Source organism: Schistocerca piceifrons, chromosome 1 (genome assembly GCF_021461385.2).
Source record: "Schistocerca piceifrons isolate TAMUIC-IGC-003096 chromosome 1, iqSchPice1.1, whole genome shotgun sequence".
NCBI classification, from domain to species: Eukaryota; Metazoa; Arthropoda; class Insecta; order Orthoptera; family Acrididae; genus Schistocerca; species Schistocerca piceifrons.
In genome coordinates this window covers 1073389702-1073415391 of record NC_060138.1, presented here as the reverse complement: position 1 = coordinate 1073415391, position 25690 = coordinate 1073389702, and the positions used below count along the sequence as shown (strand labels likewise).

The following is a 25690-nucleotide window of genomic DNA, read 5'->3' as shown; positions in this document are numbered from 1 at the left end:
AGTAACGTCTACACTTATTTTGTAACAAAAAGCGTGAACAGGTATATGCGAAACAAAACGAAATATACTGTAAGTAAGACCCATATTTCAGTAGACGTTTCAGAATTCGAGAAACTGCAGGTTCAAAAGTGGCTCTGAGCACTATGGACCTAACTTCTGAGGTCATCAGTCCCCTAGAACTGAGAACTGCTTAAATCTAACTAACCTAAGGACTTCACATACATCCACGCCCGAGGCAGGATTCTAACCTGCGACCGTAGCGGTAGCGCGGTTCCAATCTGTAGCGCGTAGAACCGCTCGGCCACTCCGGCCGGCGAAACTGCAGGTGTAATATTCTTTGGCATCATACGAATTTCGATGATCCTGTCGTTGCGAACTACGGATTCTCTTCCGAAGAAGGGGACCGTAATAATTAGATCTACCACAGGATGCCTAGAGCTACATTTCATTACAAATTATGATGAAAATGCCGTAGTTTTGGCGAACAATAAACGTATTGTCTACTTCTCGCGAATGGCACCAAAGAATCCACCATCTGAAGGTCCTCATCAACATTTCACCCACTCTCATTCCAGGAGACTTTGGAGAGATATAGTATTTGAAGTAAGACCTTGCTGCAGGCTTAGAGTTTCACATCTACATCTACATTTATACTCCGCAAGCCACCCAACGGTGTGTGGCGGAGGGCACTTTACGTGCCACTGTCATTACCTCCCTTTCCTGTTCCAGTCGCGTATGGTTCGCGGGAAGAACGACTGTCTGAAAGCCTCCGTGCGCGCTCTAATCTCTCTAATTTTACATTGGTGATCTCCTAGGGAGGTATAAGTAGGGGGAAGCAATATATTCGATACCTCATCCAGAAACGCACCCTCTCGAAATCTGGCGAGCAAGCTACACCGCGATGCATAGCGCCTCTCTTGCAGAGTCTGCCACTTGAGTTTGTTAAACATCTCCGTAACGCTATCACGGTTACCAAATAACCCTGTGACAAAACGCGCCGCTCTTCTTTGGATCTTCTCTATCTCCTCCGTCAACCCGATCTGGTACGGATCCCACACTGATGAGCAATACTCAAATATAGGTCGAACGAGTGTTTTGTAAGCCACCTCCTTTGTTGATGGACTACATTTTCTAAGGACTCTCCCAGTGAATCTCAACCTAGTACCCGCCTTACCAACAATTAATTTTATATGATCATTCCACTTCAAATCGTTCCACACGCATACTCCCAGATATTTTACAGAAGTAACTGCTACCAGTGTTTGTTCCGCTATCATATAATCATACAATAAAGGATCCTTCTTTCTATGTATTCACAATACATCACATTTGTCTATGTTAAGGGTCAGTTGCCACTCCCTGCACCAAGTGCCTATCCGCTGCAGATCTTCCTGCATTTTGCTACAATTTTCTAATGCTGCAACTTCTCTGTATACTACAGCATCATCCGCGAAAAGCCGCATGGAACTTCCGACACTATCTACTAGGTCATTTATATATATTGTGAAAAGCAATGGTTCCATAACACTCCCCTGTGGCACGCCAGAGGTTACTTTAACGTCTGTAGACGTCTCTCCATTGATAACAACATGCTGTGTTCTGTTTGCTAAAAAGTCTTCAATCCAGCCACACAGCTGGTCTGATATTCCGTAGGCTCTTACTTTGTTGATCAGGCGACAGTGCGGAAATGTATCGAACGCCTTCCGGAAGTCAAGAAAAATAGCATCTACCTGGGAGCCTGTATCTAATATTTTCTGGTTCTCATGAACAATTAAAGCGAGTTGGGTCTCACACGATCGCTGTTTCCGGAATCCATGTTGATTCCTACATAGTAGATTCTGGGTTTCCAAAAACGACATGATACTCGAGCAAAAAACATGTTCTAAAATTCTACAACAGATCGAGTCAGAGATATAGGTCTATAATTCTGCGCATCAGCTCGACGACCCTTCTTGAAGACTGGGACTACCTGTGCTGTTCACAAGTTGTACACCAGAATGATGTCGTGAATTTCGTCGTCTGCAATTCGAGTGCATGTTCAGACAAAATCCCCTACATACATGGGTAGAGCAATTCAGCTTCTGATGTCTCCTTCACTACGTAACACCTTGCTCTCACGTACTGTATTATGTTTTGAGTGGTTCCGGGAGCTCCTATAACTGTCATGTTGCTTCACAGACTCGTTGTTTCCTACCGATCACGACTAACCAATATGACACGTGCTGAAGGGTGACCTCTGTGCAGACATGGTATTAGGAGGTGTCAGTACGTTGTCATTATGACGCGTCATAAAGGCTGCGTAGAGACGCTCCCGTGGTGGTAATCCCACCCTGGTGACGTCACATGGCGGCGCTCTCGGGTGGAGGCGTCTGCTATAAGAGAGTGCGGCGGCGGGCAGCGCGCTTACACAACGGCCGCGGCGTGCCCGCGCAACCAGACGCTACCCACCCTGCAGCGAAGCGAGGATCGCCGCAGCATGCGGGCTCTGTTCGGTCTCCCAGCGCTCTGCCTGCTGGCCGTCGCTAGCGCAGGTCAGTCCTTCGTTCCGTTACTTCAGCCGTACAGCACTGGTGTTGTTGTGGTCCTCGGTCCGAAGACTGGTTTGATGCACCTGACGATGCTACCCTATCCTGTGCAAGCATCATCATCTCCGAATGATTACCGGAGCTTATATCCTTCTGAATTTGCTTATTGCTTTCATCTTTTGGTGTCGCTTTACAATTTTTACCCCCCACATTTCCTCCCAGTACTAAACTGGTGATCCCTTGATGTCTTAGAATGTGTTCTGTCAACCGGCCCCTTCTTCTAGTCAAGTTGTGCCACAAATTTCTCTTCCCCATTACTGGACAGAACACCTTACTATTCAGTACCTTCCCATTAGTTGCTTGCTGTACCCATTTAATCTTCTGCATTTTTCTGTAGCGCCATATTTCAAAACATTCTATTCTTCTCTTCTCTAAACTTTTATCGTCTATGTTTCACTTCCGTATATCGCTATACCCCCAGACAAAGAATTTCAGAAAAGACTTTCTACCACTTATATCTATATTCTATGTTAACACATTCCTCTTCTTCATAAACGCTTTTCTTGCTGTTGCCAGTCTACATTTTATATCTGCTCTACTTCTATCATCTTCAGTTAATTTGCTGCCCAAATAGCAAAACTCATCTACTACTCTGAATGTCTCGTTTCGTAACCAACTTGCCTAGGCCACACCTGATTCAGTACGACTGCACTCCATTATCTCTGTTTTGTTTCTCTTGACGTTCATCCTTTATCCTCCTTCCACGACACTGTCCGTTCCCTTCAAATGCTCTTCCAAGTCCTCTGTTGTCTCTGACAGAATTACAAGTTATCGGCAGACCTCTTATTTCTTGTCGCTGGACTTCAATTCCTACTTCAAATTTTTCTTTGGTTTCCTTTACTGCTTGGTCGGTTTACGCATTGAATAACATTAGATACAGGCTAGTACTGTGTCTCACTCCCTTCTCGACCCCTGCTTCCTTTTCACGCCCTTCAACTCTTGTGACTGCCGCCTGTTTTCTCTGCAAGCCATAAATAGCCTCCCCCCCCCCCCCCTCCTCAACCTCTATTTTACCCCTGTTACCTTCAGCATTTCAAACGGAGTGTTCCAGTCAAATTTGTCAAAAACTTTCTCAAAGTCTATAAATGCTATAAACTTAGGTTTGCCTTTCCTTTACCTACCTTCTAAGATACGTCGTCTGGTCAGTATTGCCTCGCAAGTTCCTACATTTCTTCCATTTCTCCACAATCCAAACTGACATTCCTCGAGGTCGGCTTCTTTCATTTTTCCCATTATTCCACATAGAATTCATGTTAGTATTTTGCAACCATGACTTATTAAACTGATAGTTCGGTAACATGCACACCTGTCAGCACCTACTTTCCATGGAATTACTACATTCTTCTTGAAGTCTAAGCGTATTTCCCTGCCTCATAAATCTTGCGCACCAGATGGATGATTTTTGTCATGGGTGGTTCTCTCAAGGCTATCAGTAATTCTGATGGAATGTCGTCGACTCCAGGAGCCTTTTTCGTCTTAGATCATTCAGCACTCTGTCAAATTCTCCTTGCAATATCATACCTCCCATCTCATCTTCATCTACGGCCTCTTCCATTTCTACGATATAGAATTCATCTCCCTTGTATAGACTCTTTCGTTTCTTTACCTAGGACTGGTTCTCCATCTGAGCTCTAGATATTCATACAGCTGCTTGTCTTATCTGCTGTAAGTGGTATCTATCTTTCACGTACTGAAAAATGCTTCTAAATCACTACATTTGTCCTCTAGCCATTCCTGCGTCGCTATTTTGCACTTCCTCTCGTCTAATTTTTTGTACGTTTCTATTCTCTTTCACCTGCTTCGCAAGTAGAACAACTGACAATAAAATACAATTTACAACAGTTATCTGCCTCAATTATATTTTTTAGTAAACACTTAAAATTTTTCCGTATGGTTTACTGTGTCATTCTCAGAAAGATGCTTTATTTTGTATGTTTTTTGGTGTTTGGTCCTGTGTCGACAGTATCTGAAGATGGGTCGTGGATATTAATTTAAAAAATATGACCGCTACACACAAATGTTACCAGGCAAATGTTAAAATTTGTCTCTGGCTGCTTATCACTTACGTACTCTAGACTCATATAACTTGAGTATGACCTGCACACGCCGTTTTATTTATTCATTCGTGTGGCAATGATACAGGACTTTGAGATTCCTCACTGTAGATAACTTTCTCGTGATGACTTGAAGAACAGCATCCCTCACGACAGTGGTAAATTCTTTGCTTCGTACGCACTTGTTTAGTTTTCTAAGGCCACCATCTAGCCATTACGAAACCATACGCAACGCACAAATCGCTAAAAGCTGATGTTTTCAGCTTCTTCCGGTATCCTCAACGTAAGTTACCAGTGCCAGTACCTGTTCGTAATAGCTTGGCTTGTTTTGGAAACCTGCTTAATATACAGCAGCTTGTTTATTACTCCCTGAACTCCGTTCATCAGTGAGTGGTACAGGAGATGTTGAGTAATGCTATGGGCCTGTAGCACCAACTGCTGATATTCCCCGTGTAAAGACCCCTGTGTTAGAGGCCACCTTCAATTCTGGAGGTCACCGGCTTTGCACTGTCACTGAAGATTTTCTCAGCCACGTTCTTGCATACTCCTAATATGTCCAATCCAGAAATGCTGCAGCTTTGTGAAAGCTTCACGTACACACTGTTGACAAAACGGATGTCGCGGACGGTGTTATATTGGAGTTTACTGGCAGAGCTATTTATCTCTTTTCTTTATCTATTTTCTGGTGACTGTATTTATGCGACTTTCTCTGCTCCTTATTTGTGATGAAGTGTCATTTAAGACTATTTTTATTCTTGTTGTCAACCGTTCTCTGCAGTACCAATTTGTCTTAACAGTGACCGTGTATCCTACTGAAGTACGAAATTTTAACTGATTGTGAAAGTTAGTTCCTTCCGTGTCTTCTTCCAGTCCCTGTTTGGTACCACTAGGATTATTTTTCCTGTTTCAGAGGCAGATTTATGCCAGCAAGGGACAACAGCATTTTTTTAAAATCAATCTTATTCCGACGAATCTCTTGTAATTCTCTTGCTCGGCGAGTTAATATCGCTGATTATTGTCTAACTGTTTACTATACTTTACCCAGCTGATTTTCTTGTAAATGGATATTAGTTCTTGAATTTCCAGTCCGACGACAATTGTCGGGAGACGTTGACTGTTTTGAAACTTATTTAAACCCGTTCTTGATCGGTCCAAAGAGACATTCTCATCTGTGGAAATGATCAGGATTGCTGTGGATGTGCCATTTGACTGCTTTGGAATTTGTTCGTTTCTGCAGAATCAAAACTGATACTGCCTTTGACTCCATATAGTCAATTTCTCTCAATTTCCATCATTTTTCAATGAGTCATAAGAGATGTGGTGAATATTAAAGTCTCAAATCCAGGTAAAAGGAGCTGCAAATGTTGGCAAAGATGCAATTGACCAGACTATGTTATCTGGCCTGTACATTTCTGAGATCATTAGGCCATTAATTTAAGTAGTTACCGAAGTTCCATTACGAAGTTGTGTCGTGTAATAGGCCCAGGTACATCTTCATGCAAATATATTTCTGGTAGATCTATGTTATCAATGACATGGTCAGTCAACAATTGGCTCCGATGTTAACATTTATTCCAAAGTCTCCATTGGCTGGTTTCCGCCGGCCGCGATGGCCGAGCGGTTCTAGGCGCTTTAGTCCGGAACCGTGCGACTGATACGGTCGCAGGTTCGAATCCTGCCTCGGGCATGGATGTGTGTGATGTCCTTAGGCTAGTTAGGTTTAAGTAGTTCTACGTTCTAGGATACTGATGACCTCTGATGTTAAGTCCCATAGTTCTCAGAGCCATTTAAACCATTTTTTGGCTGGTTTCTGAAAAGTCGGATAACTATGACATAGTTCTGTCGCGTCCTGCGTTAGTAGTCTGTCACGGAACAGTATCTTAGGAATTGTATATGATTCAGTGTAGTTCATTATGAATTTTTCTTTGTGAATTAACTACAATTTTACAGGCAAAATCAGAAGGAGTTTCGAATTCACCTAAAGTTACGGCGAAAGCTTAGCTGAATTACACTATGCGATCAAAAGTATCCGGACACCTCCAAAAACATACGTAGGTGCATTGTGCTGTCACCTACTGTCAGATACTCCATATGAGCGACCTCAGTAGTCATTAGACATCGTGTGAGAGCAGAATGGGACGCTCCGCGGAACTCACAAACTTTGAACGTGGTCAGGTGATTGGGTGTCACTTGTGTCATACGTCTGTACGCCAGTTTTCCACACTCATAAACATCCCTAGGTCCACTGTTTCCGATGTGAAATGGAAACGTGAAGGGACACGTACAGGACAAAAGCTTACAGGCTCACCTCGTCTGTTGACTGGCAGAGACCGCCAGGAAGTGTAATAGGCAGACATCTATCCAGACCATCACACAGGAATTCCAAACTGCATCAGGCTCCACTGCAAGTACCATAGGCAACTACCATAGGCGGGAGGTGAGAAAACCTGGATTTCATGGTCGAGCGGTTGCTCATAAGCAGACATCTACCAGACCATCACACAGGAATTCCAAACTGCATCAGGATCCACTGCAAGTACCATAGGCAAGTACCATAGGCGGGAGGTGAGACAACCTGGATTTCATGGTCGAGCGGTTGCTCATAAGCCATAAGTCACGGCGGTAAATGCTAAACGACGCCTCGCTTGGTGTAAGGAGCGTAGACATTGGACGACTCAACAGTGGCAAAAACGTTATGTGAATTGACGAATCACAGTACAGAATGTGGCGATCCGATGGCAGGGTGTGGGTATGGCGAATGCTCGGTGAATGTCATCTGCCAGCATGTGTAGTGCCAACAATAAAATTCGGAGGCGGTGGTGTTATGCTGTGGTGGTTTTTTCATGGACGGAGCTTGCACCCCTTATTGTTTTGCGTGGCACAATCATAGCACAGGCCTCCGTTGATGTTTTAAGCACCTTCGTGCTTCCCACTGTTGAAGAGCAATTGGCGGATGGCGACTGCATCTTTCAACACGATTGAGCACCTGTTCATAATGCACGGCCAGCGGCGGAGTGGTTACACGACAATAACATCCCTATTATGGACTGGCCTGCACAGAGTCCTGACCTGAATCCTATAGAACACCTGCGGAATCTTTTGGAACGCCGACTTCGTGCCAGACCCCACCGACCTACATCGATACCTCTCTTCAGTGTAGCACTCCGTAAAGAATGGGCTGCTATTCCTCAAGAAACCTTCCAGCACCTGAATGAACGTATGCCTGCGAGAGTGGAAGGCTAAGGGCAGCCCAACACTATACTGAATTCCAGCATTACCGATGGAGGGAGCCACGAACTTGTAACTCATTTTCAGCCAGGTGTCCGACTACTTTTGATCATATAGTGTTTAACCATGGCAGAATTCAGTCACGTGTTCTGCTTTATTATTTTTTTAGGTATAAGAAACAACTTCAGATCTTATTGTTTCATTAACATCCTAATTAATATAGAATTTTCAAATGGTTAACAAATTTCGGATAGTGCAGCGTTAACTACTTTCATGATCTACTCGTAAGTGAACAACTTTCCAAAATGAAATATAAACTACAAATGGATCCAATCGTGGATTGTTTGTGTTTCAATTCGAAGACAAGTCTGCATACAAGAGGTTATTGTGTCGATTCGCTTTATCTTGGATTATACATCGTTTATATGAAAAAAACTGACTCCTAATTGCAATTCACTTAAGGTCTCTGGAGCAACGGAGTAGCGTACGCGATTTTCAATAGACACGGATCATTTCAACTTTTAAAAATTGTCACAGGACACATATGTAGAACCATAGATCTATATGCGTACTGCAATTTTAGTGAACAAGTAGCCTAAGTCGCTTCTCGGAACCCAGCGAAGTGACGCAGTGGTTAGCACATTGGACTCGCGTTCGGGAGGACGACGGTTGAAATTCGCCCCTTGCCATCCAGATTTACGTTGTTTGTGATTTCCCTAAATCGTTTCAGGCAAATGCTGGGACGGTTCCTTTCAAAGGGTGCTGCCGATTTCCTTCCCCATCGTTCCATAATCCGAGCTTGTGCGCCGTCTCTAACGACCTCGTTGTCTACGGTATGTCACCTTCTCCACTTGTGAAACTAGACATGGTAATAGTAAACTAAATCGATTCGCACACCACAAATATTAAGGACATCAACCAGACTAGCTTTTGTACTCTACCGCGACATATGACTTGCCTGTCAGTTTATATTTTATACGATCATTAAAATTCTCCGGAGTTACTAGAGTATATACCGTGCTTCTCAGAGGAGCATTGTCACTTAAAGAATAGTTTAGTTTTTAGATACGAGAAATTATTCTAGATAATTTTTTAAATGTGTCGTTACGCCTGAAACAACCTTGAGCCATGAATCGGAATGGCTGCTTCATTCCCTTAGAATGTACGCGTAGCTGAGACCAGTTCAGGAGCTACTTCAGAGAGAAGTAGATAGTTCAGCGTCTGGCACGGGCCGGTAGAGTGGTGTGCTGGCCCCATGGCCCACCAAAAGTTACCCATATGAACACAATGGCATTGTGACAATGCGTAGCGAGGAGCTAGCAGCGACAGACTGACTGGCAAGCGCTTGATATGGTTATAGGGAGTAAATAGAGGTACTAAAACGTGAAAAAGAAACACTTCTGGCCTTATAAAATGAAACTGCCGGTTCGACTCCAGCATCATGGTGTGGTATGAATTTAAATGTATCGTTACTGAATATGTCCTTCAGGATGAAAGATTTATTCGTTGAAGCCTAATGTAAATAATTCTTCAAATATACGACTGAGACTTCCAAGGAATAGCGGCGAATCATCTAGCATCATATACGTGCTGTTGTTCATGTCTCAGGCTGAATAACACATATAGGCATATGGAAAAACGTAGCACATTCCGCAAACAATGATTCTATGCGTCAAGATGCTGTAGACTTTAGACCCAAAGTCGAAGACCTATTTATTGACTCGATATATTTGAAAAATACATACCTAGGCAACATCGTGCACTTTGCTAGTACTTATATATATTTGCAGAGTACATCGGGCAAAACCGTGTACTCTGCTATACATATATTAGCAGATTAGGAGGAGTAAGAGGAGACTTGCAAACAATGATTCTATGCGTCAAGATGCTGTAGACTTTAGACCCAAAGTCGAAGACCTATTTATTGACTCGATATATTTGAAAAATACATACCTAGGCAACATCGTGCACTTTGCTAGTACTTATATATATTTGAAGAGTACATCGGGCAAAACCGTGTACTCTGCTATACATATATTAGCAGATTAGGAGGAGTAAGAGGAGACTGATGGTTAACAGCCCATTGACAACGAGGTCATTAGACACGGAACACGGACTCGGATTAGGGAACGACGGAGAAGGGTAGCGGCCGTGCCTTTCAACCATCCCGGCATTTGGCTTAAGCGATTTAGGGAAATCACTGAAAATCTAAGTCAGGATGTTCAAACACGGGTTTGAACTGTCGTCCAGTGTGCTAACCATTGTACTACCCCACTAGGTTCACCCATTTGTTCATCTCCTCCTTCCCCTTCTCTCTGTCCATGTTCTACTTCACCCCCTCCTTATCTATTTCCTCCCACCTCCCACCTCACCCCCTCCCTATCTATGCCCTCCACCTTCCCTCTCTGTCCAAGTCCTCAGCCCCACCCACTCTCTGTCCATCTCCTCTTGCTTCTCTCTCTCTCTGTCCGTCTCCTCCCCCCCTTCTCTTTGCCTATCTGCTCCTTCCTCGTCTGTATCTCTAGAGAATTTCATCGTGTAGTTTTATTTGCAAGCAGCTCAATGTTTATGGCGTTATATCTCCAGAATCATGAGCTGCACAATGATGTAATTTTGCAGATACATCCAGTGGTATATGTGCCCACTAGCTGCTAAATGTATTGTGAATAGAGTTGGTAGTAAAGAAGTAATAAATTAAAATGTCATACATGATGTGGCATGTTTTCATGCATCTCAGTATATGACGACGTATTTCCTGAATTATATGTCTTACAAGGATATAATTTTGACAGTACATTCAGTCGCATATGTAAATACTGCCTGCTAAATCTCTCGAGGATACAGTTAGCAGTAAAGAAGTAATATATTAAAACGTCTTGTTTAATGCGGCAGTTATACTGCATGAGCAGCGAAAATGTTGAAAGCAATACGACTTTCTCCTTTGATCACTCTGAGCGGGCTGTCAGCCAGAAAAAGTTTCGTAAAAGTTTGAAATTATGTATAAAGTTCGTTGCAAGTCACTAAATGTTCTCATTCTCAAATACTGGATGACTAGGAACTCGCGCGTAGTCGGCTGTACAGCTTTTTCATACCCACCCCACCCCTTTGATAGATAGATGGTTCTCACTTCCACAGCGATTTTTTCCAGACGGTAAGTGGCATGTATAGCAAGTTTGGTTGAAATCAGTCCAGTGGTTTAAGAGGAGATGCCTAACATATACACATACATATATACGTACACACATAAATTTAGACATCATCCACGGTGCGGCAGTTTTTCATGCATCTCAGTGTTTATGAAATGTCTCCTGAACTACGATAGGCAGCTGGTTCTTAGCCCAACAGCTATTGTTTCCTGACGTTAAGGGGTATGTGCACCAAATTTTTGGCTGAAATCAGATTATGATTTAGGAGGAAATGTGGAACACACACACACACACACACACACACACACACACACACACACACGGCTCACAAACCCTGTATTGCCAAGGCAGTCATTTTTCCAACTTTCCGTAAGAAATGAAAACAAAAAAATTGTACTGAGTTTTTAGTGAAATATCGAAAAAAATTCATTTCCATTAATTTCTAAAAACACATTTGCAATAATAAAACAATCGTACAAAGAAGTATGCATAATATACAAATTTGTAAGTATAGTATCTACATTAAAAACATTATCCCAGACAGTTTCTGTAAACTGAAAGCCGACGAAAGCGTTACCAGGTGTCAGGCATTTACTTAAGGTGAGTCGACTGTATGTGTGCCTCAGTACTAAATAATACGTGTATTAATGCTTCATGCATGACCCTGCAGTTTTTCACGTACGTCAGTGATTATCTTGTCATATCTCTTGAATCACCAATCGTACAATGATATATTTGTGTAGGTACACTCAGTGGCATAAGTGCACACAGTCTGCAAAATGTGTCACGAATACAATTAGTAGAAAACAAGTGATAAATTTGAACGTCATGCACAATGCTTCAGTCGTTCACGCATCTCCCGAACTGTGATGGGTAGGTGATTCTTCCCCCACAACGATTGCTACCTGACATTGAGGAGTATGCGTACCAAGCTTGAAATCGATCAGGTGGTTGTATACAAGGAGGTTCAGTCGTTAGGGTATTATAAATCTTATCGAAATGCATTAAGATTCTATGACTGGTACACAAATTGGCAGCTGACCTGGGCGTGACCGAATGTACCACAATGTGAAAGAAACGCGAAAATATTTGACTGCATAATCTTTCCGTTTCCATCTGAGGCGATGTTAGATGGAACGAAAAGGTACATGTTGTGGAGAAAGCCATTTTTTATGTCTCATATAATCTGGAACGTTAGAAAGGAAGTGGATCATCTACGAAGGAGGCTACAAACCGCCCACAAGACTCTTCAGTAATGCTGCTCAGTTCACTTTTGCCAATTACGATGATGAAAAGGTTCTACAGCCTAAATCCAACGCCAACCCACTACGCCCGCAAGCAATTTCAAGTAGACTGTGAAGATGATAAACGGTAATATAATTAATAATTTTATTGCTCATGAGCAAAGAAATAAACTTTTTCGTCGACATTTGATTCTTGGCCGGCCGGGGAGGCCGAGCGGTTCTAGGCGCTACAGTCTGGAACCGTGCGACCGCTACGGTTGCAGGTTCGAATCCTGCCTCGGGCATGGATGTGTGTGATGTCCTTAGGTTAGTTAGGTTTAAGTAGTTCTAAGTTCTAGGGGACTGATGACCTCAGAAGTTAAGTCCCATAGTGTTCAGAGCCATTTGAACCATTTGAACCATTTGATTTTTCCGGCTCTTCAGATGCTAAAAGTTAACTCTGCTGCAATATGGACAATATTTTCGTGTAGGTCTTACTCTATTAGCTGAAAAATCGTAGTATCAGAGCGTTTCTCATTTTACTCTGCTTCCCTTTTTCTTTCTCCTCTCTCCTCCTTCCCCTTCTTGTTATTCATTTTCTCATGATATTATAACCATACACCGGTCATGGATAGTTTAACAATGTGTCCCCATTCTGCCCTGATAATGACAGTTCTACTGCATTCTCTAAAATACGTAGTTTTCTCTTTTCTACACCATCTTTTCTACACCATCGCTTTAAGGAGTCTTCCTCTCTGTCTTTTCGCAGTTGGTCTCCGTTTCTCTACCAGTTTTGTTAGCTATCCGTTATCGAAGAACATATACCAACCACGCTATTCTTCTGTTCTATGTTACCCTCAGGAAGCCATCGCTTTGTATGAGATGACATTCAGTATTTGTTCTAATTCTCCGCGTGCAGTCTCCCTGAATGACCCCAGTTGTACTTCGCTGGATTCGCCTCTCAGTTTTAGAAGTTTTTAAGCTGAAATGGTTAGCAATGATACCTCAGATCCAAACATATGTAGTGGCCTAATCGGCTATCTGGGATTCGAAAATAATCGATTGCTACCTACTTCATTGGGAGTGATTGCGTTGTTCTATGCGTGCGTACATAAGGCGTACGGTTTGGTGAACTTCGGAGACAGAGTTGTTTCCGGAAGGTATCACAGGTCTGCTAAAGAAACCACCTACATTACGCTTGCCCTCTCTTTTCTGGAGTCTTGCTGCGCGGTGTGGAATCCGCTTCGGATAGGACAACGCACAACATCGAAAAAGTTCGATGGAAGGCCTGCTCATTTTATAACATCACGAAATAAGGAAGAGACTGCTACGGATATGATACGTGAATTGGGATGGGAATTATTAAAACAAATGCGTTATCCGTTGCGGCAGGGTCTTCTCAAGAAATTGCAAACACCAACTTTCTCCTCAGAATGTGAAAATACTTCTGCTGCGCCCACCTACACAGGGTGAAAAATGACCTAGATCTACAACTACATCTACATAGCTACTCTTCAAATCCCACTTTGGTGCCTGCCAGAGGGCTCATCGAACCTCCTTCACAATAATTCTCTATTATTCCACTCCCGAACAGCGCGGAAGAAAAGAACACCTATGTCCTTCCGTGCGAGCTCTGATTTCCCTTATTTTATTATGATGATCGCTACTCCCTATGTAGGTCAGCATCAACAAAATATTTTCGCATTCGGAGGAGAAAGCTAGTGGAGAAATTTTGTGAGAAGATCCTGCCGCAACAAGAAACAACGTCTATGTTTTAATGATGTCGACGCAAAGCCCTGTAGGATATCCGTGACACTCCCTCTCCTATTTCTCGATAATACAACACGTGCTGCCCTTCTTAGAACTTTTTCGATGTACTCCGTCAGTCCTACCCGGTAAGGATGTAAGGATCCACACTGCGCAGCAGGTCTCCGAAAGAGGACTGACAAGCGTATTCTAGGCAGTGTCTTTAGTATATCAGTTGCATCTTGTAAGTGTTCTGTCAATAAAGCGCAGTCTTTGGTTCGCCTTCCCACAACAGTTTCTACGAGTTTTTTCCAATTTAAGTTGTTCGTGACTGTAATTCCTAGGTATTTAATTGAATTTATGGCCTTTAGATTTGATTGGTTTGTCGTGTAACAGAAGTTTAACGGTTTCCTTTTAGCGCTCATGTGGATGACCTCGCACGTTTTATTATTTGGGGTCAACTGCCAATTTTATCACCATGCAGGTATCTTTCCTAAGTGTTTTGTAATTTGTTTTGATCTTGTAATGATTTTACAAAACGATAGACGACTGCATCATCTGCAAACAACCTAAGACGGGTGCTCAGACTGTTTCGTAAATAATTTATAAGGATAACACTATCTCGGGGAACGCCAGTAATCACTTCTGTTTTATTCTATGACTTTTCTGGCTGTTGCTACGAACTGTGAACTTTCTAAAAGGAAATCACGAATCCAGTTGCATTACTGAGACGATATTCCATAAGCACGCCATTTGACTACAAGCAGCTTTTGAAGTACGGTGTCAAAAGCCTTCTAGAAATCTAGAAGTATAGAATAAGTTTGAAATCGCTTGTCGATATCATTCAGTACTTCGTGTGAGTGAAGAGTTACTTGTGCATCACAATGTTTTCTAAATCCGTGTTGACAATGTGTCAATAGACCGTTCTCTTCGAGGTAATTCATAATGTTCAAAAACAATATATGTCTCAAAAACTTGCTGCATATCGACGTTAATGATACGGACCTGTAATTAGGGGATTACACCTTTTGCCTTTCTTGAACATTGGTGCGACGTATGCAACCTTCCAGTCTTCGGGTATTGATCTTATGTCGAACGAGCGGTTGTACGTGATTGTTAACTATGGAGCTATTGCGTCAGATTCTCTGAAAGAACCTTGGTGTACAATCTGGATTGGAAGACTTGCTTTTATTAAGTGATTTAAGTTACTTTGTTACTCCGAGGATATCTAATTCTAAGTTTCTCATGTTGACAACTGTTCGTGATTAGAATTCTGAAATATCTACTTCGCCTTCTTTGATGAAGGAATTTCGCAAGGCTGTGGTTAGTAACTCTGCTTTACTAGCTCTGTCATCGATAATATTTCCGTTGATATTGCGCAGAGAAGGCATTGATGGTATCTCACCGCTAGCTTACTTCACACACGACCAGAATCTTTTTGGATTTTGGCCAGGTTTCGAGACGAAGTTTCTTTGTGGAATGTATTATAAGCATCTTGCACTGCAGTCCGCGGTATATTTCGAGCTTCTAATCTTGGTGATTTTGCGTTCTTTTAAATTTGGCATGCTTTTTCCATTGTTTCTGTAACAGTGTTCTAACCTGTTTTGTGTACTAAGGGGGAGCAGCTCCGTCGTTTATTGTTTCATTTGGAACAAATCTCTCAATTGCTGTCGATACTATTTCTTTCAATTCAAGCGACATCTGGTCTACAATTACACTGTTAATTTGGAAGAGTGGAGACTGTCTCTCAGGAAGGCGCCAAGCATATTTATATCTGCTTTTTTGGGTGGATATTTTTTTCGTTTCATTTTGATAGATTTGGGAGTTAGGGCATTCAGTCTCCCTACTACAAAACTGTATTCATTAATCCCTGTATCAGTTTTGATTCTCATTATTAGCTCAGGATCATTTGTTGCTAAGAGGTCAAGCGTGTTTTCAAAACAATTTGCTATTCAAGTGGGCTCATGAACAAACTGATCGAAACAATTTTCAGAGCATGCATTTAGCGCAATTTAGGATGATGTTTTATGCGTATCTCCAGATTTAAACATGTATATTAGCCAACGTATCGGGGTCAATTGAAGTCATCCCAACTATAATTGTATGAGTCGGATACATGTTTGAAATTAGACTCACGTTTTCTTTGAACCTTTCAGCAGTTGTATCATTTGAGTTGACAAGAATGACCTATACCCACACTAACTCATAGGAACTATCTACTTCAATTTCGCTACAAGATAAATCGCTTCTAACTGCAACAAATACGCCATCACCAACTGTATTTGGCCTATCCTTTCTGAATACCGTTAGGTCCTCTGATAAATATTCAGGTGAACTTACCTCCAGCTTGAGCCAACTTTCAGTGCCTCTAACTATTTGACATCAGTGCCTTGTATTAGGGTTTGGAGTTCTGGGACTTTCCCAACATAGCTACAAAAATTTAAAACTTTTATACCGGTGGTTCCTTGACCTACGTTCTTCCTATGGTCGACCTGCAGAGTTTGACACAGAAGTCCTTTATTGTATTTCCGCCAGAGCTTTCAATCTAACAAACCGCCAGTTCACGTCACACAGCCCCCAGTACCCGTCTAGCCACCTCTTGCATGTAATGGGATCCTGACCTGTTTTGTGGAACCTGATATCCCACGGCCCTCTGGCGCAAGTAGAGGAATCTGCAGCCTGCATGGTCGCAGAACCGTCAGAGCCTCTGATTCAGACGATCCACTCTACTCTGTGCCAGAGGTACGCAATCAGTTCTGTCGGCTCAGAGGTACGCAATCAGTTCTGTCGGCTACGCTGCAAATGATGAGTTCTGCTTTCATTTCGTAAGCAGGACCAGCAGCCTTTACCACTTCAGATAGCCGTTCGAAACCAGCAAGAATCTCTTCTGATCCAAAGTGACATACATCATTAGAACCGACGTGAGCAAGCACCTACAGTTGGCTGCTCCCTGTGCTCTTCATAGCATCTGGAACGACCCCTCCCACTTCTAAAATGACTGTACCTAGTATGCACACGGAGTGCATACTAGCTTTCTTTCCCTCCTTGGCAGCTGTGTCCCTAAAGAGCCCCATAATGCGCCTAACATTGGGGCTCCCACCTACCAGTAATCCAACCCTCCGTGACTGCCCGATCCTTACATACTGAGACGCTTCTTCTGAAACATGACAAGCGGCTGCATACAGCTGAGGAATAGTGTCAGTTACAGACAGCACCTAGGTTCTGTTGGTCAGACTAACGGGGGAGGCATTATGTTTGGCTTCCCCCAGAAGTCCCAAGGCGAGCTCCCACTCGACCACTGGTGTGAGCAGTAATTGGGCTGTTCACGGGTGCAGACTGATTGGCGGACTCTTGGGTCGTGCTGGACGTCTGTTGGATCCCCTCGTCCGCCCACAACAGTGATGCCCATCCACTGTGACCTCAGGCTATGTAACCGAAGCCAACACAGCCTGGAGCTGCGAATGAAGTCAGCTCGCCTCCACAGACGACAATCACAGTCCTATCGTAATAAAATAAGAGTAATTAGAGCTCACATGGTAAGATTTAAGTGTTCGTTTTTCCTTGACAATGTTCAAGAGTGGAACGGTAGAGATAAAGCTTGAAGGTGGTTCGATGAACCCTATGTCAGGTATTTAATTGTGTACTGCACAGCAGTCATGTTGAGTTAGATGCAGATGAAGATGTAGAATACACAAGCATTGAGTATTCCAGTTCATTTGTCAGTTAGCAGCCCAATACCCTTCCAATATTCACTAGTCAAAGTAGGGCAGTAAACGGAACTGATTAAAGGTAAAGGCAGTAAACAGTATATTACCTACGATGTGGTCCATATGTTTCAATTGGAACAGAACAGTAAAAGAGTATAAGAACATAACCAAACTGCGTAAATGACAGTGGTACCACAATTTCACAAATATGACTAAATGCTCAAACGTTCATTGAATCCTTTGCCAAAAGGATACAGAAATGTAGACACATCAGTAAGGATGACCTTGACATATGTGAGAGGAAATGACTTCAATTCATGCCAGTAAGAGAGTCAATAAATTCTTTATTTCTTCGTCCCACAATGATCTCGTGAAGCAACCATGATAAGAAAATTCCAGCCCATACCTAGGCTAACCGTAATCTTTCATCCTGAGCACCATACTTGATTGGCACACGAAAGACCGAAAATGGAACGCTATTGGAACACGAAAGACAGGAAATGGATGTAGTACCCGAAACACACTTCACCACACTCCGAAAATTGTTTTTGCGGGGCAAATCTACGAGAGAGGTGTAAATTGGAAGCAAATAGCCAGATAACATGTATACAGCGTTTTACTCTGTATGGGTTCGGATGCCCATACATCAAAGACTTAGTTCCCGTTTAAAATCTACCCCCAACGTTTTAGGCTTTATCCTTACTAACTGAAGCGCTGCCCTAGTCCTGTACCTATTTGCTTTTATCTCCAAATATGTTAAAGACTCACCGTTTTGTACAGATGCCCCGTCAAAACAATATTGAAACCACGAAATCAGATTTGTGCCGTGGATCATAAAATAGATATTTTCAAAACAGTTTCCATTGTACCACAGAGAAGTACCGCAGTAGTCAGCGAGCGTGGTGTCCTTGACGCCTCCATGGACCCGTGGAGAATTAAAACGTAGCTCGAGTTAATTGTCCACTATCTAAGCTACGATCACAGGATTCTTCTGACGCAACTAAGCTGCACCTCAAAGGCAGACGATTGTTCTTGAAGGCCATGTGTCGCTGCCAGACGAAAATTCATTTTCCATTTTTTATTTGACTGACGTCGTCTGACGCTGGAAGTAATTCCATTGCCCGTGTACTAACCAAGTGTTACAGGGTTGCCAGCATGGGCAACGTGGATGCGTTATGACAGTCAGTTGCAAGCATCCAGTATTACCTTCCGAAATGCGAGTAAAGAGTTTGTCTATAGGATACCTAGAATTCTTTCTATTCACAGTTCCTTAGCTGACAGTGTCGTCCTACAAGAACTGCGAAGAATGTAGCATTAGAATTATCTGAAACCATTAAGGTTACTCAGTATGAGATTTTAGGATTTTAATAGAAAATTCAGGATAAATGTCAGTCTACATGACCGGCCATTAAAATTGCTACACCAAGAAGATACGCAAATGATAAACGAATATTCATTGGACAAATACATTATACTACAACTGACATGTGATTACATTTTCACGTAATTTGGGTGCATAGACCCTGAAAAATCAGTACCCAGAACAACCACCTCTGGCCGTAATAACGACCTTGATACGCCTGGGCATTGAGTCAAACAGATCTTGGCGTATTGTAATGAGCCAGTTGCTCGGCCGCCATTGACCAGACGTTTTCAATTGGTGAGAGATCTGGAGAATGTCCTGGCCAGGGCAGCAGTCGAACATTTCCGTATCCAGAAAGGCCCGTACAGGACCTGCAAAATGCGGTCGTGCATTATCCTGCTGAAATGTAGGGTTTCGCAGGGATCGAATGAAGGGTAGAGCAACGGGTCGCAACACACCTGAAATGTAACGTCCACTGTTCAAAATGCCGTCAAAGCGAACAAGAGGTACCCGAGACGTGTAACCAATGGCACCCCATACCATCACACCGGGGGATACGGCAGTATGGTGATGACGAATACACGCTTCCAACGTGCGTTCGCCGCGATGTCGCCAAACACGGATGTGACCATCATGATGCTGTAAACAGAACCCGGATTCATCCGAAAAAATGACGTTTTGCCGTTCGTGCACCCAGGTTCGTCGCTGAGTACACCATCGCAGGCGCTCCTGTCTGTCATGCAGCGTCAAGGGTAACCGCACCCATGGGCTCCGAGCTGATAGTCCATGCTGCTGCAAACGTCGTCGAACTGTTCGTGCAGATGGTTGTTGTCTTGCAAACGTTCCCATCTGTTGACTCTGAGGTCGAGACGTGGCTGCACGATCCGTTACAGCCATGCGGATAAGATGCCTGTCATCTCGGCTGCTAGTGATACGAGACCGTTGGGATCCAGCACAGCGTTCCGTATTGCCCTCCTGAAACCACCGATTCCATCTGCTAACAGTCATTGGATCTCGACCAACGCGAGCAGCAATGTCGCGATACGATAAACCGCAATCGCGATGGGCTACAATCCGACCTCTATCAAAGTCGGAAACGGGATGGTACGCATTTCTGCTCCTTACACGAGGCACCCCAACAACGTTTCACCAGGCAACGGCGGTCAACTGCTGTTTGTGTGTGAGAAATCGGTTTTTCATCATGTCAGCACTTTGTAGGCGTCACCACCGGCGCCACCCTTGTGTGAATGCTCTGAAAAGCTAATCATTTGCATATCACAGCATTTTCTTGCTGTTGGTTGAATTTCGTGTCTGTAGCACGTCATCTTCGTGGTGTAGCAATTTTAATGGCCAGTAGTGTATGTTATTACCACTTTTGAAGAATACTTTGCTTCTTCGAGGCTTGGAAGAATGGTAAATGTTAGCGAATGTTGTCGAGAGAATGTAGCATACTCCGTTTGGTTCCCATTCGCACGTCTTCTCACCATATGGCTGCTTGCTCTACATTATGACTTCAGAGTGTAAGTTACAGATGGCGTCTCAAGCTAAGACTCTTGCGCGACAAGCGTGGCACATTGTCAGAGGAGAGAGTATGTATATTCTAAGATACGAATAGCAGATACATGACAGTGTCGAAGTGAAATGGCGTTGTACCTGGAAAGATTTTTTTTTTTGATCCATTAGTCCTCTGACTGGTGTGATACGTCTCGCCACGAATTCCTCTCCTGTACTAAACTGTCCATCTCAGAGTAGCACTTGCACCATTCGTGCTCAATTATTTGCTGGATGTGTTCCAATCTCCGTCTTCCTCTACAGTTTTTGCCGTCTACAGTTCCCTCTAGTACCATGAAAGTCATTCCCTGATGTCTTAACAGATATCCTGTCATCCTGTCCCTTCTTGTCGTCAGTGTTTACCATACATTCCATTCCTCTCCGCTTCTGCGGAGATCCTCCTCATTCGTTACCTTATAAGTCCACCTAATTTTCAAAATTCTTCTGTGGAACCATATCTCATATGCTTCTATTTTCTTCCATTTCGGTTTTCCCACTCTCCACGTGTCACTACGATAAATTGCTGTGCTCCAAACTTACATTTTCAGAAATTTCTTTCTCAAACTAAGACTTGTGTTTGATACTACTAAACTTGTCTTTGTCAGGAATGCCCTTTTTGCCAGCGCTATTCTGCTCTTGATGTCCCTCTCTGTCGGTTATGGGTTATTTTGCTGCCTAGGTAGCAGAGTTCCTTAACCTCATCTAGTTCGTGATCACCAGTCCGGAAGTTACGTTTCTTGCTGTTCTCATTTCCGCTACTTCTCATTACTTTCAACTTTCTTCGAATTACTCTCAATCCATATTCTGTACTCATTAGACTTTTCATTCTATTCATCAAACCCGTAATTGCTCATCACTTTCACTGAGATTAGCAACGTCATCAGTGAATCTTAACATTGATATCCTTTCACTGCATTTTAATCGCACTCTTGAATCTTTATTTTATTGTCGTCATTGCTCCTTCGAAGAATAGATCTCTACTATTCTTATTGTTCTCTCTTGGCGCTTGTACATATTGCATATTACCTGTATTTCCCTATAGCTTACCCCTGTTTTCTTCAGCATTCCGAACATCTTGCACCATTTTACAATGTCGGATGCTTTTCCCAGGTTGACAAATCCTGTGAATGTCTTGTTTTTTCTTCAGTCTTCCTTTCATTTTCAATTGCAGCGTCATAACTGCCTCTCTGGTGCTTTTGCCTTTCCTAATCGTCATCTAACAGACCTTAATTTTCTTTTCAATTCTTCTGTACACTATTCTTGTGAGCAATTTGGATGCATGAGCTCTTAAGCTGATTGTGCGACAACTCCGCACTTTTGAGCCCTTAAAATCTTGGGAATTGTGTGACTGATGTTTTTTCGAAATTATGGTGGCATATCGCCAGTCTCATACATTCAATACATCAACGTGAATAATCGTTTTGTTGTCACGTACTCCAAATTTAAAGTATGTGGGACAATACCATTCTAGTGGACAAAACGACGTTGATAGTCCGTAATGTTCTGGTGGCAAATGGACAAAATGCAATATCACGTACAGCCGTAGTGATATGGTGCCAACAATCTGACCAAGGCGGCACAGACGTGGGCCTGCCTCGAGATGACTGGGTGTTTGTGTTGTCCTCATAATTTCATCATCATTCATGAAAGCGGCGAGATTGGACTGAGCAAAGGTTGGGAATTTGTACGGGCGCTGATAACCGCGCAGTTGAGTGCCCAGCAAACCAAACGTCATCATCATCATCAACAACAACTGACGTGGGTGACGCTGATCGGGAAGAAAGGCTATCGACATCACCAGCAGACAATATTATCGAGGCAGTCGAGGAGCTGACTGGCAGGAATCGTAGGAGTAACTATTGCAGACATTGCTCAGCAGATACGCGTCTCATTAGGCAGTGCTCATTAAATCGTCTCAGATCTTTTGCAGGATCGGAAATTGTGCTCGTGCCTGGTTCCGTGATCGCTGTCAGCTGGACACAAAGGCGCAACACTTATGGCGTCTCTGGACTTCTTTGAATGCTTCTTCGTGGAAAGCAGTGATCTCCTAGGCCGCATCATTATGAGCGTGAGACGTTTCACACCGGCAAAAACTAGAACGTCTATGAAATGGAGACACATCTGCCTACCTTCGCGGAAGGATTGCGAAGTTACGCCATCAGTAGGGAAGGTCATGGCCACCGTTTTCTTAACATGTGAAGAAGTTAATGAAAAAGGGCACAATCATCAATACTGTGCAATACTGACATCGCTGCACAACGCCAGCGTCAAGCATTAAGGGGTTACACCATTGTAACAGCCTAAGGAAAAGCGCTTTACTTACAGCTTTTTTCGGGCGAAGTATAGATGATAAGGAAATAATATTTGGGTACTTCTTAAGCATATATTGAAGTACATTAAAAAACATTTTGCCGCAGAATATTACAAAATGGTACGATGAATTTGAGGAGATCTGCGGCACATACTGTAACTGGTGCCATTTAGAATCTGACAAACAAATTATATGTAATCTACAGTAGTGTAGCTAGTAAACCACATAGAGGTATTATAAATATTGATTTTTCTTCAATTGACGAATTTTTAATAAAGTCGTAGAGTTTCCACCAAAAGAGGACAGTCATTTGTTAGTAACTATTGTTCAGACCAACAAATCAAAAATCACCTACGTGGCTCAGTTTGAATTTTCAAGTCATGGTTAAATTTTCTAGAAAAAATATAAAATTTGTTGCAATTAAATTTCGTGTCGTTCTGAAAAATTATATTCCGAGAAAAAGGCGTTAGATGTTTTGAAATGTATTATAGGTACGAACAATGAAATAATTCCTCTTCGAAAACGCTTGCCATTAATCTGCTATCCCAGGACTGGCACGTCGTACTGTTGTCTTGGCGACTGAACTCATTTCCATAGTTTATCGTAGAACAATCGAAATATCAGTCGTGGCAATTCCGTGAATGCACGAAACTTCACAATTCCGTTTAATCCCACTCCAAGCACGCAAATTTCTAGGACGATTCGGCGGCTGATTTCATATGCGTTGCGTATAAACCTCCCGCTTGGTGTAACAAATTTTGAACAGTCATGAAAAGCAATAATTATTGTAAAGCCCAAGCCTCGAGGACTTCGTTCTTGCAACGTGATGTCTGTATTGCACGTTTTATATTTCATGTGTTGAGAAATAACATAGAAAATGAGGAAACTTTATAATCCTGCAACTCAATCCGTAATTCACATCATAATCCTAGTGACTGTCTTTCATTTTCGTAGCAGTGGCACTGACTCCTTCCGAACTGCTTTCAACCTCATATCCATTCTTTGAACGCTGTGATTACATACTGCTTCGACGTTCCGTATGATACGATGTTTTCGTATCTTTTCTGCCCGAGTACATTACAACTCATTATTGCTTGAAAGACAGAACTATATACTGTAAGATCACAAGTACACCATCATTGTCAAAACTGGATACAAAACGCAAGATTCAAAGCGAAAGAACTGTCTTTTCAGTACATGTTCTGAAGCTTGCTGATGCCAACGTTATTACTGTGAAATGCTTCTAACTATATCCAGGTACTACATGGGGTACTGAGTTGGCGCAGATAGGCCTTTTTATGTCATCCGGGGAGCTAGAGAAGGAGCTCAGCATTTAACATAACATATAATTTTTCAAGGATTAGACTTTTTACCTCATATTTTAGAAGGTTCAAAGGATTTTCTAAGTCAATAAAAAACAAATTATATTTTTGAAAATTCTACAGTAGTGTTTAAACCTTGAGCAAAGATATTGTTCTCCTGCACGATAATGCAACAACAACAACTCACACAGGACGCACAACGCAAGTTTTATTTCACCGTTTCCGATGGGATGTTTGGAAGCACCTGCCTTGCAGTCCAGACCTTGCATCATGCAATTTACACCTTTTCAGCAAGTTGAAAGATTCTCTTGAGGGAAGGAAAATTTTTCAGCGATGAGGACGTTGACACAGGAATTCTCGGATTGTTAAATTCTATCTGCTCGTTGAGATATTGGCCATCATGTATTAAAACGATCCACTCTATACGTCGTCGAACTTATATAAAGCATGTTTCTGTTACTCATAAACAACTTTCGTACATATCTCTACCGAAGCGCCAAAAAACTGGTGTCTGTATGCATACAGAGATATCTAAACATGCAGAATACGGCGCTGCGGTCGGCATATCCTACATAAGACAACAAGTGTCTGGCGCAGTTGTTAGATCGGTTACTGTTGCTACAACGAGAGGTTATCAAGATTTAAGTGAGTTTGAACGAGAGGTTATAGTCGACGCACGAGCTATGGGACGCAGCATCTCCGAGGTAGCGATGAAGTGGGGATTTTCCCGAACGACCAGTTCACGAGTGTACCATGAACATCAGGAATCCGGTAAGACATCAAAACTCCAATATTGCTGCGTCCAGGAAAGGATCCTGCAAGAACGGGACGCCGCGCGGGATTAGCCGAGCGGTATAAGGAGCTGCAGTCATGGAGTGTGCGGCTGGTCCCGGCGGAGGTTCGAGTCCTCCCTCGGGCATGGGTGCGTGTGTTTGTCCTTAGGATAATTTAGGTTAAGTAGTGTGTAAGCTTAGGGACTGATGACCTTATCAGTTAAGTCCCATAAGATTTCACACACATTTGAACATTTTGAAGAACGCGACCAACGACGATTGAAGAGAATCGTTCAACGTGACAGAGGTGCAACCTTCCGCGAATTGCTGCAGATTTCAACGCTGGGCCATCAAAAAGTGTCAGCGTGTGAACCATTCAATGAAACATCATCGACATGGGCTTTCGGGGCCGAAGGCCCACTCGTGTACCCTTGATGACTACACGACACAAAGCTTTACGCCTCGCCTGGGCCCTTCAACGCCGACATTGGGCTATTGATGACTGGAAATATATTGCTTGGTCGGACTAGTCTTGCTTCTAATTGTATCGAGCGGATGGACGTGGACGGGTATAGAGACAACCTCGTGAAGCTAAGCAGCCTGCATTTCAGCAAGGGACTGTTCAAGCTGGTGGCGACTCTGTAATGGTGTGGGGTGCGTGCAGTTGGAGTGATATGGGAC

At 42.9% G+C, this 25690-nt stretch overlaps 1 protein-coding gene across 1 annotated transcript in view; it reads left to right on the top strand.

The window, feature by feature from the left end:
• The first annotated feature begins 2398 nt into the window (after window positions 1-2398).
• LOC124766940 (glycine-rich cell wall structural protein 2-like) overlaps window positions 2399-25690 on the top strand; it is a 49633-nt gene continuing 26341 nt past the window's right edge. The window contains exon 1 of the mRNA XM_047249147.1: window positions 2399-2531. Within this exon, the coding sequence (XP_047105103.1) occupies window positions 2477-2531 (55 nt within the window). The 5' untranslated portion in view covers window positions 2399-2476. The remainder of the gene's footprint in view (window positions 2532-25690) is intronic.